The sequence below is a fragment of the Heptranchias perlo genome, chromosome 13, assembly GCF_035084215.1.
Source record: "Heptranchias perlo isolate sHepPer1 chromosome 13, sHepPer1.hap1, whole genome shotgun sequence".
NCBI lineage: Eukaryota > Metazoa > Chordata > Chondrichthyes > Hexanchiformes > Hexanchidae > Heptranchias > Heptranchias perlo.
Window position 1 is genome coordinate 46,391,562 of NC_090337.1, and position 19,848 is coordinate 46,411,409.

General features: G+C 43.3%; 1 protein-coding gene across 1 annotated transcript in view; it reads left to right on the forward strand.

Annotated features, from left to right (window-relative positions):
- The window catches only part of farsb (phenylalanyl-tRNA synthetase subunit beta), a 57,814-nt gene that overhangs the window by 13,108 nt on the left and 24,858 nt on the right, over window positions 1–19,848 (forward strand). Inside the window, exons 5-14 of the mRNA XM_067995417.1 lie at window positions 2,628–2,743; window positions 3,000–3,150; window positions 5,604–5,712; window positions 9,946–10,016; window positions 10,133–10,194; window positions 12,554–12,605; window positions 14,208–14,269; window positions 14,352–14,559; window positions 16,430–16,510; window positions 18,672–18,764. Coding sequence (XP_067851518.1) covers window positions 2,628–2,743; window positions 3,000–3,150; window positions 5,604–5,712; window positions 9,946–10,016; window positions 10,133–10,194; window positions 12,554–12,605; window positions 14,208–14,269; window positions 14,352–14,559; window positions 16,430–16,510; window positions 18,672–18,764 — 1,005 coding nt within the window. The remainder of the gene's footprint in view (window positions 1–2,627; window positions 2,744–2,999; window positions 3,151–5,603; window positions 5,713–9,945; window positions 10,017–10,132; window positions 10,195–12,553; window positions 12,606–14,207; window positions 14,270–14,351; window positions 14,560–16,429; window positions 16,511–18,671; window positions 18,765–19,848) is intronic.

A 19,848-nucleotide genomic window follows, 5' to 3' on the forward strand; every position in this document is an offset into this window, starting at 1 on the left:
GGCCCACATCACTCCTGCCACCCTGCTGGTGAACAGTTTGGAGGACATTATATGATGCCTTGGAAGCCCAGTTGTAAAGTTTCTGTCTGCCTGTTTAAGGCGGCAGAATGTTGTTCACCGTGAGTCCGAACGGCTGTTGTCAGGGCCTGAATGGACTCATTTGTGAGCCGTGCTTGAAACTCAATGGAGGCTAGCCTTCTTTCTGTCACAGACATTCCCACACTTACCTGCGACACTATCTCAGACATTTCCGCAGTTACATGTGACACTATCTCAGACAGTTCCTCACGTCCCTGTGACACTATCTCAGAGATTCCCTCATGTACCTGTGCCATCATTCCGCTCGTGCAAATGTGCTGCTGTTCCTCGATCATTCTCCTTTTAAAGGATGGCCCCTGGGGTTTTGTGTCTACGTTCAGCTGAGCAGAGCCTGGAGAGGAGTGCTCCCACCGATGCAGACTCTCCACAGCTGCCCCTGTCACCAGTGTCTGCTTGTGCTCACTTGTGTGTGGTGACTCACCAGGTACCAACCCATCTAACTGACTACTAGGACCCACCGAGGTGAAGTATCTGTGCTGGTGGATGGCTCGCTAAGATGTGACGGTACGCCCTCAGAGGCCGGGAGCTCCTCTGAGGAATCGCCCTCTCCAGTCACTGCGGTCATTGAATGGCCTGTAAGAGAACAGAAGGCAATATTAAGCATAATTACAGATGTGTCATGTTGCGATGAGCATACTGAGGTGTTCAACATGCCAAGCATTGTTAACATCAATTCATATCGTGTGTAATGAAGGTTAAAGTTGTATCACCAGACGTTTGTGGGGTGCCAGTCTCAGCATCCCCGACCGACAGGCCCTCGAGGGTGCGGCTGATCGACAGGGCCTCCTCCTTCCTCTCTGTGAGGATCACTATTTGTTGTGGCCCCCCTCCAGTCAGTCCTCGTCCTCTCGTGCATTTCGCGCTCTCTTCTAGAAGGGGAGAAAGTACAGACGTGTGAGTGAGTGAGAGTGAAGTGGTCAGCCGATGAATGCATTGCTTTGTGTGAGGCTGACCTTGAAAGAGGTGCATCAGAGGGTATCAGACAGAGACATCACATTGGATCAGGATTGGGGTGAGTGGTAGTGGTGGGGTCACAAATGGGGAGGTGAGAAAGTGCACAGGAAGTGAAGGTAAATTGAGGATGAGCCTTAAGTGGGTGTGAGGAGTGATGTGATGGAGTAGTCTTGGCAGTGCAGAATGATGTGGTGGGGGTGATGTGCCCCACGGAATGCAGGAGAATTAGTAAGTGTACTCACTTTTGCTGACCCAGTCAGGTCATCAAAACGCTTCCTGCACTGGACCCAAGTGTGGGATATGTTGCTCCTGCTGGTGACCTCCTCTGCCACCTCGAGCCAGGCCTTCTTGGGGTAGAGGCAGGGCACTTCCTTCTGTTGGCCGGGTAAAATAGTTCCCTCCTCCTCCTCATTCTGGCCAGCAGCACCTGAATCTTGGAGCAGCCTTTCCCCTGTGCTGCTCCATTGGGTCGCCTTGCTCTTTGCTCCAGCAAAATCCACTGGAGCAATGGCCCTTTAAATCTAGATGCGCCAGCTGACAGCCTAGCTTGCAGGAGCGCAGTCCACCCATTGCGCAGCTTTCAGATGGCAAACCCGGAAACAAGATTAATGGCCACCAATTAAGTCGTGATCAGGTTTGCCGCGTGCCCATTGATTTCGCTCCCCCCCCCCCCCCCCCAACCCTGCTGCCATCCTGCTGACCTTTTAAAATCGAGCCCCTAGTGTCAGCATTAATCACTCTTAGGCCAGGTATAGCACAGTTAGATGCACAGATAAGCTGCTTGTACTCTGCCCAACAATATTTCTGAACCCCAACCTCAAAAAAGCACCTGCTCCTGCGATAGTGTGACTTTTGCTTTTCCCAGACCAATGGGGTTTTTATTTTATTCATTGATGGGATGTGGGCGTCGCTGGCAAGGCCAGCATTTATTGCCCATCCCTGGGTTGATTTGAACCCAGCTCCCACAGATGAAAGGACATTATGCTAACCTATTGTATCAGATTTCTGCACATGGGAAATGTCTTTATTTTGGTCTTTTTCCTCTCTACCCGTCTTTTGCTGAATGCATGCTTTCTTGCTAGGGTACAGTTCCACAGTCACCGGTTACCCTGTGGTACCTTACCTGGCTGGCATTATTCATGTTTGAACTTTGGCGATGAGTACCTTTCATCTATGGGACTGCATGGGCATTACAGCCAAGCCTGATCCTGACTTCCCCAACATATAGTATACATACACACGCACAGTTCCACTAGTTGTCACTGGATGGGGATCAGGAATGGGAAACCTGGCAGATTTGTCTCTGCAAAACCAGTGAGGTTGGGGCCAAATGTAGTACTCTATCTCTGCCCTGTTTGAGATCAGCAAACTCAGCACTGACCAGGGATTGAATTAAAAAAGTTTTTATCTGGTACTTATTTCCATGAAAGGAGGAATGGTACCCAATAATATTGTTTGATGTTGTGCAGACATGACCAAAGAACGTTGTTAGATCTGTAATCGTCCCAAGCCATATCTTTGCTGTTGCTATGCCCAAGTGCCAATGTTTCATGATGATTCTGTTCCCTTTGTAGACTGCGCAGGTTCGTCCACATGCTGTAGCAGCTGTTCTTCGTAATATCAAGTTTACCAAGGATCGCTATGACAGTTTCATTGAGCTGCAAGAAAAACTGCATCAAAACATCTGCAGGTGAGATCATCTGCTCCCGTACTTTCTGACAAAGTCTACATGAAACTATCAAAAAAGAGAATTTTTATAATGTAGTCTGTTATACTTCAGGCATCACATATGCAAATATCTGTGTGACACAGTATTTTCAATCTTTAGATGCTCAAAGATTAGGGTACCTTTTGTGTTGTCTTCTGCAGTGTTCTAGTTGTAATACTGAAAGGTCAGGTCTGAAATAAATTCTGAGAAAATAATTGGTACATAAATGTTTCTCTAGGAAGCGAGCTCTGGTTGCTATTGGAACCCATGATCTGGATACAGTATCAGGACCCTTTATTTATACAGCAAAACAACCCTCTGAAATTAAGTTCAGACCTTTAAACCAGTCAAAGGAATACACCGCTCCAGAACTTATGGATCTTTATAGGGTAAGAAACACTTCTAGCCATAATGTTTTATTTACATATTATGAATGCTCTGGCTTTGATGCTGTAAAATAAATGTAAAGAAAGCCATTTGAGAAATCATCCAATGCTGATGAACTAATAATTGTAAACTAGCAATTCCAGGTTAATCTTGGGTAGATATGGGACTTGTTTCTTCTTTCAACGAAAAATTGTACCCTTGTAAAATATTAGTAAAATATTATACTGTAACAAGAAATGTATGTATTTTTAAAAACTTAGTTTGAGGGCGACTTGTGTTGCAGCATGTTAGATACTGGCCTATTGCATCTCGACGTAAATTCAAATCCAACTCAGACTGATGGGGTAAAAAGCGCCTCTGCATGCTGGCTGTAAGGGTCCTTGTGAAATGTGTTTGGACAGTTTCAATCCAATTCCCACTGAGCATGGTTGCACATCACAAAATTCCACCACATTTGGCACTAACTAAAACTATTTGGGCAACCTCACTTGCAGGCCACTAGATGGCTGATGTGGGAAGTAGAAAAATGACGTACTGGTGCCGCAGGGATTGCCCTTCTGAAGTTGGGGCCAAAGCACATTGTTGGAGCAGAGTTGGAAATTTAATCTGCATCCATTTATGTTATACCTTAGTTGTGAGTGCTTGAAGTGGAGGTTGAGTGACCGAATGAAAAGTGTTCCATTCCTCGACATTAGCATTCCTTATCTTCTAAATACTTAGATATTTATGAGACAAATAAGCATCTGTCTCCTTCTTTGATGTTTATTTTTTGCTCCATTCCCTCATGTTCCACACAGTATCAAAGAATTAGGTGGATTTTCCTCTGGCCTCTTGCAATGTTGCTTTTGAGCTGGTGTATGGGAATGTCTTCCATCTCTCATCTGTGACATTAAATTGAGACTCTGACTGCCCTTTCAGGTGGATGTAAAAAATCCCATGACACGATTTGAAAAAGAGCACAAAATTCTGCCAATTTCCCAGCCAACATTCCATCCTTGAACAACGCAACCAAAAAAGAAACAAATTAACTGGTCATTTGTCTCATTTGCAGTTTGTGGGATCTTGCTGATTAAAGTTGGTTGCGCATATGCCTACATAACTACAGTGATTGTACTTCAAAAGTAATTAATTGGTTGTGAAGTGCTTTGCAAAGTCCTGGGGATGTGCCAGGTACTATACAAATGCAAGTTCTTTCTAACACTGAATGCCCAAACACTCTGGGAAGAATTTTATCCATGGGCCCATGTTTTGTCACTGTGTTGGCACAGTACATTGGAGGCCAAACACATCTTGCCTTAAACAAAAGTAAAATACCGAACAATCAATTGTAAAAGGAATCCTTCCTTGCCAAGAGACATCCTCAGCCAAATGCACAACTTTACAATTTAATTCACTGCAATTAATATGAGAATTACGGGATCGACTCACTTCAGTATTAAAATTGTCCAGATAATGTACACACGGCAAACATTTGATTTTTGGTCATACTTATATAGTCAGTGACGGTGTACTCATTTAAACTCTCAAATGTACATCTATGACCGTGGTGGGAAATATCTGATTGATGAAGTTAAATTCTTGATGGATTTACAAAGGGTACATATTAGAGAAAGCTGGAATACTTAATTTATTAAATCAAATAAAAAAGATGGGGGTGAAATAGGTGAGGTCACCCACTTGTCTGCAGTAACTTCGGAAGAGCCATGGAAACCCTAGAAAAATGTCGAAACTGTTTTTCCCAGGGTTTCCGCGCACTTGTGGCGAAGTTATGGCGGATGAGTAAGGGAACCCCTGTGGAAATTCACTTCTTTGTAATTTGCAAGTTATCAAGTTGAAAGTGAGGTACAATTTTTTTAAAGAATGAAATAATCTGATGTGCCACTATATTCGAATCGTAAAACGCATGACTTAGAAAAGTTTCTTTTAAAAATTATTATTCCAAGTCTTTTAATCCTCTGAAGTGTGGCAGTACTTCGGTGTCATCGCATCCCCACCATAGACGGAGTCTGCATGAAGCTCAGTCTGTATTTGGCTCCAATTGAAAATATGGTGTGGGAGGAGTTGCAGTCTGTCTGTGTCCCTGTTATAAATGTTATATACCCAACATACCACTCAATAATGTGTTTTTTGACTGATACTTAAACTTGTTAAAGCACTGCTATAACATTTGCTTTTATAAAATTGTTCATTTAATCCTTGCTCATTTGATCTTTAATGACTAATATATTTTGCGTGTCATGCTTTTGTGGCTATACTTCAATACCAAAAATGTATATTGAATGAGGTTTTTTATCTAAGAATTTTGATAAAGTTACTGCATGCATATTTATATTACTGTTTGCAATGTGTCTTTTTAAAAATTAAAGCAAGACTCCAATGACATCTAGCTGACCAATAATTTACCAAAACAATCCTAGTCCTGAAAATGCTCAGATTAATTTTATTTGATTTTCAGACGGACAGTCATCTTCGCCATTATTTGCATATCATTGAAGATAAGCCAGTTTACCCAGTTATCTATGACAGCAATGGCACAGTTCTATCTATGCCCCCTATCATAAATGGTGAGTACAATATACCATCTATGGCATTATTTTTGAAGCTGGTATCTGTTTTTACTGGGTCAACCTTTCTAAGTAAAGGAATTAAGTATTTGTGTCTGCTGTATCTTTTTTCCCCAATTTTCTCCACATCCCAATCTCTCCTGAACACATTGGGGTCAATTTTTGGATGGCCGAGCGGGTGCGTTCATGGCTGGGTGGGGGCTCCTAAAATTGGGGATTGCTGGAGCGGGTCTGGAGCCCGGCTCCAACCCGCCCACTTCCGGGTTCCCCAATGATGCGAATTGGTGCGTGCGGGACTCCCACCGGCAATCAAAGCCGGCGGGATCCCACTTAAGATCATTATCTGGGCACTTGAGGTCATTTACAGACCTCATTAGTTGGAGATTTTAGGAGGATTCGGATTTTGGACTACCCAGAGCATGTTTCCCATGCTGGGGGAAACACTCCCTGTTTAAACAGACGTGTTGCAGCCAGCAGCCATGGCAGCTGCAAAGGTCCATTTAACAGGTGCGGGGTAAACCCTCACTCATTGCAGCAGGGCACTCTGTCACCTCAGACAAAGTTTTGCCTGCCGCACCGTTGTCTCCACACTCCAAATTATTAAATCATACCCTAAACTCTGCTGTCCAAACACTTTACCTACTTTGTGGACCCCCTCACACACTCACCGTCAGGATGGGGGGAGGGGGGGTCCATTGCTGCATTCATCACTCCATTGGAGGACAAGCAACATCACCAGCCTCGCCAGGCATGTCGTCCACCTCCGCCACGTGGAGCTACACAACACAGTGCTGCGCAACAGGCACCTGCACAAAGTAGTCGTGCAACTACACATACACCCACTGTAGGGTGACCCAATGGATGGCATCAAGGGTGTTCATGGAGAACCTCATGAAAGGGCCTTATTGTACAAACCAGTCAAGAATGGCCAAGACGTGGCAGTAGTGGTGACAATATATTATGTAATGTGAGTTGATCAGAAATCAAATATAAGTAAAAACCATGATAAACCCTCAAACACCCTTGTGCATCCCCTTCATGCTCACGACACATTTGCCTTACGCTTTCTACTACACATACGTGATGCATGCCCTGTGGCTGCACCACAGTTAGTGGCAGGATGGATGAGGCTGACCGTGAAAGAGATGCATGAGAGGGTGAGTATGAGACGGAGCCATGAGATTGTATGAGGATTGGGTTGAGTGGTAGTGGTGGGATGAGTACTGGGGAGGTGAGGAAGTGCAGATAAGATGAGGATGAGGGTTCATTGGGTGTGAGGAGTGATGTGATAGAGTAGTGTTGGCAGTGCAGAAGGAGATGTGGGGTGGGGGCGGTGATGTGGCAGGTGGAGTGTAGGGGAATGAGTAAGAGTACTCACTTCGGCTGACCTGGTTAGGTCATTGAAGCGCCTCCTGCGTGATATGTTGGTGGTGCTGGTGACCTCCTCTGCCACCTCGAGCCAGGCCTTCGTGGTGGCAGAGGCAGGCCACTTCCTCCTGTCCGCCGGGTGGAAGATCGCCCACCTCCTCATCCCATCCAGTAAGACTTGGAGTGAGGCATCATTAAACCTGGGAGCAGCCATACCCCTGGGCTGCTCCATATTGTAATTTTGCCTATTTTCTGCAGCATTAGTCAGTGGAGGACTGCCCCTTTAAATAGGGCTCCTCCAGCTGACAGCCTATGATGCGGGTGCGCAGTCCACCTGCTGCATAGCTTTCTAGCGCGAAACCCGGAAGCCACGTTAAGTGGCTTCAATTTACTTATGATCGCGTGCCAAACCCACCAATTTCACTGGGCATGTTACCCACGCGCCCAGTTGACCCCCCGCGGCCAACCCACCTCCCTCCTAATATTGGGCCCATTGACTCTATGCTTGGGTTTGGTTCCACAGGTCGAGGAAGCCCTAGTAATCATTATTCATGCATCGTTGTGAGTGCTGAGGGTTGATAGGTGATTCAACTATGGGCTAATCACAACTAATCTAATCCACATGCATGCAAGCTCCAGAGGGGTTGCTGGAAAACTTTCAGTAACAGGACCTGTGACTCATTTTCCCCTCCCTAACCCAGGGGTACTGAGATCATTCACAATGCCGTTACTGCTATCCTAGACCAGAGGTTCAACCTGAGACATTTTTGGTCTGTATGGCTCTGCTCCTCACTGGATAAATTCACTGAACTATTAGGGGAGCGTTTGCTATATTTCTGTTTTGACTGCATGTCCCTATGTATCTGCTGCTTATGTAACCATGAGGTCTGCCACTGTACTAGACAGAAAAACAGGAGTAGGCCATTCAGCTTCTCAAGCCTATTCTATTAGATAATAGCTGATCTGTACTTCAACTCAATTTATCCGCCTTTTCTCCATATCCCTTGATTTCCCTAACAAAAATCTATTGATCTGAGGTCTGAAAATTCCAATTGACCCAGCATCCACAGCCTTTTGAGGAAAGAGTTTTGGATTTGGAGCTTTGGAAAATGCTTCCTGATTTCACTCCTAATTGCCCTAGCTCTAATTTTAAGATTATACCCCCTGTTGTGGAATCCCCTACCAGAGAAATAATTTCTCTGTATCTACCCTTTCAAATCCCTTTATCATTTTAAGCACCTCAACTAGATTACCCATCAACCCTCTAAACTCAAGGAATATTACAAAAGTTTAGCATAGCAACAGCTTGCTTTTCCAAAAACAAATAATCAGTGCTTTACCGGGGGTTGTTGCTATCAGTGTGATCTTAACGGCAGGACCTCATTAACATCTTGTAACTCCATCTCCCACCAGACAGTTGGCCAAACGGACAGCCTGGCTGACGGGCGGGAGGGAACACCAGCAGCGGGAGGCCGCAGCTGAGTTCCCTTGGGATGGTCCTGGCAATCGGGAGGGGAGGAAGGTCGGCAATTGAGGCTGGAGGGTGGGGGATGTCGGCAATTGGGAGGTGGGGGTGGAGGCTGGCGATCAGGGCTGGCGGAGGGAGGTTGGCGATCGGCAATTGGGAGGTCGGTCATCAGGATGGGGGAGGCTGGAGATCAGGGCTAGGGAAGGCCGAAGGCTTCTTTAAGGGAGCCAAGTGGAGTACTCCTGCTCCTCCTGGCCCACAAGGAGTATTGAAAGAGCCACCTACCTTGGGGAGCTGGCAGCTCCTGTTTCCGTTTCACTGCTGAGTTTCCTGACCCCTGGGAAATCCGTGCAGCACGAATTAACTTCAAATCGGGCTCCCAATTACACTATAGGAGTCCGATTTAAATATGTTAATAAGCGTCCCGCCTTTCCATGGCGGGACAGTCAAATACCCTGATATCTGCCAGCATAAAAATGGCGGCAGGTGCGTGTCCATGAGTTAGGGTAGCATTCCCCACATTTCGCTTTTTAACCCTGACCCTCTCCTGCTTGTTGTGGGAGGGTTAATATCGAGGCCAGTATCTTCAATATAATGGAGGATTCCTGGATTTGTTCCTTGCTAGATTGGGAACTGCATAGCTAAATGGTAAGGAAATTATGATCGCTTTTCAAATTTTTAACTTTTTATAATTTAAGTTTGACCAACCTGTTGCCTTTTGTTGAGCCTTTGCCAACAGTTTGAAAGGGTTAGCCACTTAGTCCCGTTCCCGTGCTATTTCCCCATCTTAAAAAAATTTTGTTATTTATCCACTTCCTTTTAAAAGTTATTAAATTCTGCTTCCATCAGTTTCTGGTAGGACATTTGATGTCCTAACAACACTTGGTGTTTAAAAAAATCATCCTAACTTCTGGCTCTGTTTTTTGGTGACAGTCTTAAATTTTTGCTCTCTAGCTACCGACTCACCAGCCTGTGGAAATAGGTTTTTCTATTTATCTTATTAAAACCCTTCATTATTTTGAACACCTATATCAGATCTGCTCTTAACCTTCTTTGCTTCTTCGCTTTGATGAAAAGAGCCCTGGTTTCTCCAGTCTCTCCTCATAATTAAAGCCTGTCATTCCTGATAGCATCCAATTAATCTCTTCTGTGCCCTTGACATCCTCCCTAAAGTAGGGTGCTCAAAACTGGGACTGGGCGCAATATTTTAACTGCGACCTAACCAATGGTTCATAAGATAAAATAAGAAGGGAAGTGACTATACCAGAAGCACAGCTACTAAACAGCTTAAAACAATGCCTTTAACTAGAATAATATTGCTGTATTTTCATCATGGGAGGTGGTGATTACAAGCTATAGTTACAGAGGTCATCCTTTTTGATGTCTTTGTTTGCTAGGAGATCACAGTAAAATAACCCTCAACACTCGGAATATTTTTATTGAATGCACTGCAACTGATCGCACTAAAGTAAGTACACCAGCGTCTGTTAGAGTTTTATACATTTTCAGATCCGTGTTTGACTTATGTTTTGTCAGTGTTTGCCAAAGTTGAATCAAATTAAATGTTTGACTGTCTTATAACAGGCAAAAATAGTGCTGGACACAATTGTAACAATGTTCAGTGAGTACTGCGAGAAGCCATTTACGTAAGTACTTCCAAAAAATGATACCATATATTTTAGTTGTCTGAATTAAAAGTTTGTATTCTTGATTGATAAAATAAATACCCTAGAGTGCATAGGATTGAAATAATATTCTTGCAAAATAAGAATTTTATGTTTTAGGCAATTAATGTGTATTTTTACACTTCTAATATATGATAAATTGCTACTATTTGTAACCCTTTCCCAAAAAAGCAAAGGTTGTAGTGGGATAGTTTTTAGATTCTAACTGAAAATAGTACTTCTAACACTATGGGCTCGATTTTAGCACCCGCGATCAGGTGCGTTCCTGGCGGGGGGGGCTACGAAAATCGGGGATTCCCAGGGCGGATCGGGAGCCCGGCTCCAACCCGCCCCATTTCCGGGTTCCCCACTGACGCGCTGACATGCGCGCGCAGCCCCCGCACGTGGGACTCCTGCCGGAAATTAAAGCTGGTGGGGTGCCACTTAAGGTATTTATTTAGGTATTTCAGGTTGTTTACAGACCTGATTGACCTGATATTTTAGGAGGGTTGGGATTTTGCAAACAACTGGAGGGGGAAACACTCCCAGTTCAAATGGACGTGTTGCAACCATCAGCCTGTGGCAGCTGCAAAGGTCCATTTGACAGGTGGGGGGGAAGACCCTCACTCATTGCAGGAGGCCACTCTGTCACCTTGGACAAAGTTTAGCCTCCACCACCCTCCTCCTAACAATAAAATTCACCAACTTGCACACTTACCCCAGTGTCCAGACACATGTACCTACTTTGCGGACCCCCTCAGATGTGCATCTTCTGGATAGCGGCCGCCGTAGCTGCAGTCATGACCTCTTCGGAGGGCAAACAGCATCACCAGCCTTGCCGGCCACGCCGTCCACCTCTGACACGTAGAGCTTCACAACACAGTGCTGTGACACATCCACCTGCACAGCAGGAGGGAGGACAACCACAGAGAGAGATGCATCGCAGAGGGCACTACCCTCGCCACATGGTCCACAGACCCAGGCTCAGCTTCCTGGACCTCTCTGAGCAGCAGTGCACACGGAGTCTCAGAGTCACTCGACATGTAGTCGTGGGCATCTGCAGCCTCCTTCACGCCGAGCTGCTTCCGGCTGGCCCGAGCACCATCTTCTTACCTGTCGCTGTCAAAGTCACCACTGCCCTCAACAACTTCTCCTCCGCATCCTTCCAGGGTGCCACCAAAGGACATCGCCGACGTCTCTGTCGTCTGCACAAAAGAGCCCTGCAAATACACCTACACCCACTCTGCAGTGACACAATGGGTGGCATCAGTTTTGGGTCTTCATTGTGATCCTCAGGAAAGGGCATTATTGCACAAACCAGACAAGATTTGCAAAGACGTGGCATTTGTGGTGACAATATAATATGTAATGTGAGTTGATCAGAAATCAAATATAAGTAAAAACCATGACAAACCCTCAAACACCCTTGTGCATCCCCTTCATGCTCACGACACGTTTGCCTTACACTTCCTACTGCACATATGTGATGCATGCCCTGTGGCTGCAGCACAGGTAGTGGCAGGTTGAGTGAGGCTGACTGTGAAAGAGATGCGTGAGAGGGTTAGTATGAGATAGAGCCATGAGATTGTATGAGGATTGGGTTGACTGGTAGTGGTGGGATGAGTACTGGCGAGGTGAGTAAGTACAGGTAAGATGAGGATGAGGTTTGAGTGGGTGTGAGGAGTGATGTGACAGAGTAGTGTTGGCAGTGCAGAAGGAGATGTGGGGTGGGGGCGGTGATGTGGCAGACGGAGTGTAGGGGAATGAGTAAGTGTACTCACTTTGGCTGACCTACTTAGGTCATTGCAGCGCCTCCTGCACTGTATGCAGGTGCGCGATATGTTGGTGGTGCTGGTGACCTCCTCTGCCACCTCGAGTTGGTGGCAGAGGCAGGCCGCTTCCTCCCGCCCGCCGGGGGGAAGATCTCTGTCCTCCCCCTCCTCCTCACCCCATCCAATAAGAGCTGGAGTGAGGCATCATTAACCTGGAAGCAGCCTTCCCCCTGGGCTGCTCCATGCTGTAATTTTTCCTATTTCTTGCAGCATCAGTCAGTGGAGGACTGCCCCTTTAAATAGAGCTCCTCCAGCTGACAGACCTTACTGCGCATGCGCAGTCCACCCGCCGCGCAGCTTAGCAGCGGGGAACCCGGAAGAACAGGTAAGTGGATCCAATCAGCCTGCGATTGCACGTGAAGCAGTCTGATTTCACCCACGCGCCCAATCGACCTCTCGCCGCGAACCTGCTGCCATGGTAATATCGGGCCCTATATATTTGTAATTATCAAGCACAACCGACTTGCTGGAAATTAATTTTGATTTTAAAATTTGAATCTATCTTACAGAGTTGAGGCAGCTCAAGTGATTTATCCTAATGAAAAAATGTACATTTACCCGGTAAGTTCAATATTCAGCTATCTTTTTCATTGTGTAAGATACATACTAGATCTATTAATGCTGCAAAATGTCCTTGATCGAAATCACCTAACATTATCAGGGATGGAAGAACCGCCAAGACAATTTTACAGTTTCAAAAATGTAGAGAAATTAATGTTATACCAAGTTAACACTCAAACTACTGCCAGAGAAATATAAATGGATAAACTGCTAATTTTTAAACTTTAATTGCACTAAGTAGATTTTTGTATTGTGTGTTCATGCTTTCAACTTTTAATTTTCTGCACAATATTGAACTTTTGTGTCGATGATGGCTGCACTTTTTCATTTGAATTGATATATTAAAAATATTCATGATATATTGGAAAGTTAGGCATACATTGATAACGTGGCAATAGATGTAAATTATGTGTTATGCTAATCATTGAAGAAACAAATTAGCTCAAATTGTGCAGAAAAAGAGAAATTAAAGTCACTTTTATGTGAGTTGCTGTATTGTCAATTAGGATTTCAGTAAAGTGTAATGGTGGATAAGAAAAAGTGTTGTGGTATGTACATTTGAACTATGAAAAATATCCAGCAATACAATAGTTCATTGTCCCTATTCCAAACTTGGATTGCGTCTGGAGAAAGCATTTTGAGTAACTAGGATGAAGCACTGGTGGTTACAAGTATTTTCCACATCGTTCACCTGAGGAAGGAGGTAGCCTCCGAAAGCTTGTGAATTTAAAATAAAATTGCTGGACTATAACTTGGTGTTGTAAAATTGTTTACAATTGTCAACCCCAGTCCATCACCGGCATCTCCACATCATGGTTACAAGTATGTCAGTGGTGGTAGTGATGGGAGCAGCTTGAAATGATGAATTAAGAACATCACACAAATATATTGTACAATATTAAAGTATATTTCTTCAAGCATGATTTTTTTCCTTTATAATATTATGATACCAGTATGCTATAATCCTGGTAATATCAAGTTGTCGCAAATTCTTTTCTAAATCAGAGTTTGTTTTAAACTTAATTTCAATAGATTTTTAAAATTTAATCCCTCTCCCTCCTCCACTTTCAAGATTATGATTAAAACATTTGAAATATCGCTAATACAGTATAAGTCTAATAAACAGTATACCTATATGATTATGTAAATCAAACAAAATGCACTTGGAATGAATCTGCGCATTAAGAATATTTCCTTTTAAATATAAAACTTGTACAGGTCTTTCAAATAGGATACTACACTCTTCTATCCTAGCATATTGATGTAATTCTCAGATATCCGAAATATTGCTAGTTCTGGTTACACTGGTGCATGGGATATCAGTCCCAGAATTGCACAAATGTGATTTTTGTTGTGGAATATGATCCACCCAAATCAATGCTGGTACCTATCTTGTGAATTGATAGTGTGGTCTGGGCTTAGCACCAGATTTCCCTATCCCATTACGTCTGGCGAGTGCCAGACAGAACCCATGGAACCATACTCTGGAATAAATCAACACCTTCAGGAGAGGAGGGAAGAAGATTGGAGGGGGTTAAATAAAGACTGCTTAAAATAGCTTTGTTAGTAACATATAGCAATTTTTTTTATTTTCTTTTGCAGGAGATGGGGTACAGAAAAGAAATTCTAAGTACAGACTTTATTAACAAACGAGTAGGAATCAAGTAAGTTATTGAAATTAATATATTTAATTGACTGAATTGAACTTTACAAAATTGTAAAATTGTATTTTTATTTTACTTTTAGTGAAACAGCTGAATCTGTTGCCAAATTGCTGACTCGAATGTACTTAAAGTCCAAGGTGATGGGGAATGGAGCACAAATAGAAATTGAAATCCCCCCCACAAGATCAGATATCATCCATCCATGTGATATTGTAGAAGATGCAGCAATAGCCTATGGTTACAATAATATCCAGATGACAGTTCCAAAAGCCTATACTGTGGCTAATCAGGTGAGAGCTGGCAGTCTTTGTTATTGTTTAAGGTGAATGGTTGTAATGTTAAATTTCAGAGATTTGCACTGTACAGTAGAATATCTATAATCAGCCACAACAGAGAGGAACCATGGTGGTTGATAGAACTTAACAGATAATCATGATAATCAAGGCAAATTTGGGTCTTATATATATGGTGCAGCAATACTTATGGGATAGAAATGAAGACAAATACGAATAACCAAAAAAGCTTTAAAAAGTTTAAATCTGAGAAAAGGAGATGAAATACAAATAACAAAAGAAGTTGTGCAATATTCACATCAGACTTTGCCCTGAAAGAAAGAACTTGTATTTATATTTCATGCTTCAGGACCTCCCAAAGCACTTCACAGCCAGTGAATTATTGTTGAAATGTAGTCACTGTTGCTATGTAAACAAACACAGCAGCCAGTTTGCACACAGCATGGTCCTAGAAACAGCGATGAAATAATTGACCACTTAATCTGATTTTGGTGGTGTTGGTTGATGGATATATGTTGGCCACAGCACTGGGAAAACTTCCTTTCTCTACATTAAATGCTGCCATGGGATCTTTTACATCCACCTGAGCAGGCTGTTGGGCCGCGATTTCATTTTTCAGCTGAAAGATGGCACCTCAGACCATGCAGTAGTACGGCACTGGACCGTAAGCCCAAATTATCTACTCAGGTTCCTGGAGTGGAACTTGAACCAATGACCGTCTGACAGAGACGAGAAGGTTACTGTTGACCCAGGCTAAAAAAAATTCTTATGATCATTGGAATGGTGTATAATAGGAGAGCAGTTAATGGAGTTGTCTCTTCAACCGTGCATTTGATACCGTTTCCCACCCCCCCCCCCCCCTCCCAAATTCCTACCCCATGTGCTCGGTGTTTATTTTTCCCCTTTGTAAGGCACTCTGAGAGGTTCTTTGTGAGGAGTCACTTTGGGGAAGAGAGTTCCAGATTTCCACTACCCTTCGTGTGAAAAATAGAGACGTAAAAAGTTAGGCCTTTTTTCGCTGGAGCTGAGAGGATTAAGGTGACCTGTTAGAGGACACCTTAATTATAATCTTTGAGATTATAATCTCAAGATCATAAAAGGTTATGATAAGGAAAATAGTGATAGATTGTTTCCATTGATCGGCGAGATGGTAACAAAAAGGCACAAATTTAACATAATCACAAAAAGGACTACGGGAAGGTTAGAAACAATTACTTTACACAGATGTGATTAGAATGTGGAATTCTCTGCCATAAACTTTTGAAGCAATTTAAAATATTTTATAAAGGAATTAGATAGTTGGTGAAAAAGAGAACTATTAAAGGGCATTGGGACCGGGCAGAAAATGGAATTAGATTAGGTGCCTTGTGTTGAAAAAGACCTTGATAGGCTGAATGGTTTGTTTCAGTGCTGTAATATTCCATAATTCTATGAACTGACATTGAGGTAGGATCTTCAGTATTGAGATGTCCAGTAGAAGTGGCCAATTGGTTAATCAGAAGCACTTGAGTAGTCCAGGTGTGGCTTGAAGTAATTAGTTGTAAGACTGGTACAAAACTGGACTCAAAGTTTACAGAAATAACTAAGTGCTTCAAAATACTTGGTCTAAGGGGAGCTTTGCCTGTTGTAAAATTTCAATTCTATAAGTAGAGTTAATATTTTAGTACAGTCAGAAAGTTGCAGTCAGCAAGTTGCCATTTAGCTGCAACCACCTGGTGCCACCTAAGTAAGAATTGAGTACTATACTTTACCGCCTGCATGTTATTTATTAGAAAACACAGATTATTTGACAACGTGAGTACACGTCAATGTTGTTGAACCTGTCTCCAGCCTGGTCATCTGAGCGCTTTTATTTTGTCGTCTTTAGTTTCCATTGAACAAATTGTCCGAGTTGCTGCGGCAGGACATGGCAGCTGGTGGATTCACTGAGGCGTTGACCTTTGCCCTGGTGAGTTCATTCTAATTTCCTAATGTTGAGGATTATTGTAAGAACACTAATAAGATGCACTTCATTTTTTGGTTTAAAATGTTGGAATTGTAATATTATCCAAAGACTTATCCTATTCATGGACCTCTTAACAGTGATCAGATATGCAACTTCTGTGTAACTGGTATATATTAAGATGATTTATTTAAAGGTAATGTTGGGGAGAAAAACGCAATTTTTGGGCATTTTTTTTTTCAATGGTTGCTGTTTCCCCTTGAAGAAAAGAATGACAATAATGACAGTCTTATTATGACAAACCGCTGAACATGGATCTATTTTATTATGTCAGATGTCATTCTTTGCAGTGAGTTGAATTAGAATTTCCTTGAATATACATTTTGGTGGATTTGTAATAATCTACCCAATTAACACTTTAGCAACTTTTAAATAGCCAACAATAAATGTTTTAGAATCCTGCATTTCAAAAAAGGAAAAATGCAGCCCACTGGCAGAACACTTGGGTGCATCATCAGAGCAATTTATTGAATGTTAGAATGTGGGTTTATATCTATGATTTCCATCTTTTCCCCTGCCCATCCCCCCCCAACTCCAGGCTCCACCCTATGATAAATTGTTTGTTTCAGCTGGATCGGGAGATGGGGTATGGAAGTGTATCAGTTCCCTGAAAGATTTAGGCAAAGATTGTATGGGGAGTTGGAGAGAGTTGATTTATTGCTCCTATACCTCCCAAGGACCTGATTATTATAAACCACCATTGGTAGAGTGCTGCGAACTGGCCACATGGCCTTTTTTTAGTATGATTTAGGCTACTAATGAGACAACCTGAAGAGGGGAAGAGATAAAATGTTTTCATAAAAGAGCTGCAATGTACAGCTGTTCCTGACATCAGTTGAGCTGTAGGGAGCCCATAGTGATGGATGGAGTGTCAGCGAATAGCTGGTCAACAACACTCATTCTCTGCAGCCAAGGAGGAAGAGAGATAGACTCTAACCACCTCCCCTTGACATTCTGTGGCTACAAGAGCAGGTCAGAGGCTGGGTATTCTGCGGCGAGTGACTCGCCTTTCCACCATCTACAAGGCACAAGTCAGGAGTGTGATGGAATACTCTCCACTTGCCTGGTTGAGTGCAGCTCCAACAACACTCAAGAAGCTCGACACCATCCATGACAAAGCAGCCTGCTTGATTGGCACCCCATCCACCACCCTAAACAGTCACTCCCTTCACCACCGGCGCACAGTGGCTGCAGTGTGTACCATCCACAGAATGCACTGCAGCAACTCGCCAAGGCTTCTTCGACAGCACCTCCCAAACCCGCGACCTCTACCACCTAGAAGGACAAGAGCAGCAGGTACATGGGAACAACACCACCTGCATGTTCCCCTCCAAGTCACACACCATCCCGACTTGGAAATATATCGCCGTTCCTTCATCGTCGCTGGGTCAAAATCCTGGAACTCCCTTCCTAACAGCACTGTGGGAGAACCTTCACCACACAGACTGCAGCAGTTCAAGAAGGTGGCTCACCACCTTCTCATGGGCAATTAGGGATGGGCAATAAATGCCGGCCTCGCCAGCGACGCCCACGTCCTATGAACGAATAAAAAAAAGACTGCTGCAGAGTTCTGTAGAACCAGGGAAACCAGCAATAGGAAGTTGTGAGAGAAGCTCAGAGTAACTGGCCTGGTTTTCCCTGCAATGTGGTAGATTTTGTGAACTTCATTCAGCAAATGCTTCTATTACTGCACCATCCAACATTGGAAATACATATGCTACCAGTCCATGGCAAATTCCATTCGGACATCAACTTACTGGGTTACTTAGTATCTTATTAATTAAAGGTGCCATCTGCGGCACTAAAACCAATTATTACAATTTTTTTTTGCTTAAACTGTATTTAAGGATTTATGCTTAGAAACATAAAAATGTACATAAGAATTTATTCTTGAATGTTAACAAAAGCCCATAAGATTTTCTATTGAACACTCAGAATATTGCTAAATTGCACATTGTGTTTGACTACCTTATACTGCAGCTCTGGTTAGAGAAGGAACAGAGAGAGAATAATTATTTTTGTACAAAGTGGATTTAGCAGCCTGATGACATGGCATCTAGTTAGCCATTGCCTTCTATATAAACAGCACTATTTTTCATAACCTCAGTGTTCTCAGGATGATATTGCAGACAAGCTGGGCAAGGACATAGCAGTAACAAAAGCAGTACATATAGCCAATCCCAAAACAGCTGAATTTCAGGTAAGAACTGAGAATTAATATTTATTGAAAGGTTTACATTTGCCTTTCCAGCGTTGAAGACAGATTTGTATGTGTGTAAACAAACTTGGTTAAATTAGACCTGTAAAGATTTAAAATACAGTTTTGTCCTGCACCTTCATTATTATTGAATTTTCTGACTTTTTTTAGCTATGGATTATTAATGAGGTAACTATCAATATAAGAAGCAATTTAATTATTTTAATTACAGGTATTTATAGATAATAAAGGATATATTCTGACTAGTTGTGGAATATGATTTCGTATTCAGTGAATGGATTGACCTCACTTGTGAATTCATTTGATTTGTATCTTAACTGGGATATCAGTCGGATTCCATGGGTCTTCGATGTATATCTTCAATCCTAGGGGAAGATTTCCTTTTTGCAGTATTTGCAGTGAAATCGTTAATTAATGAAGAAAATGTTTGATTTTGTGACATAACACCTACACCCTCCACTCCCACTTCTTCCTCTCCCACTTCTTCCCCCCCCCCCCCACCTTCCTACTGCCTCCATCCCCCTCCCTTCCCTCCGTCTCCTCTCCATTTCCCCCTCCTCTCCCCACCTGTTCCCCTCCTCTCCCTCTCTGCTGCCTCTCTCTTTCCCCTGCCTCTCTCCCCCTTCTCCACCTCTCACCTTCTCTTTTCTCTGTCTCCCCCCCCCCCCCCCCCCACCCTCATTTTTAATGTGTTTTGCTTTTGTCAGTTACACAAGAAAGTAAATGGGAAGACTTTTTTTTAAAAAAACACTTATGGGTATTTAACTTCCTGTACGCACTATTTTTAGCGCACTGCTTAACGTATTCCCATCAGATTCCCATTTGTTGTACTTTAAGGCAAGCAGATCTTAAGGAGCTAGGAAAAGAATTAATAAGCAGGACCGCAAAGGTAGTAATCTTCGGATTACTCCAGGTGCTACGCGCTAGTGAGTGTAGAAATAGAAAGATAGAGCAGATGAATGCATGGCTGGAGTGATGGTGCAGGAGGGAGGGCTTTAGATTCCAGGGGCATTGGGACCGATTCTGGGGGAGGTGGGACCAGTACAAGCCGGACGGGTTGCACCTC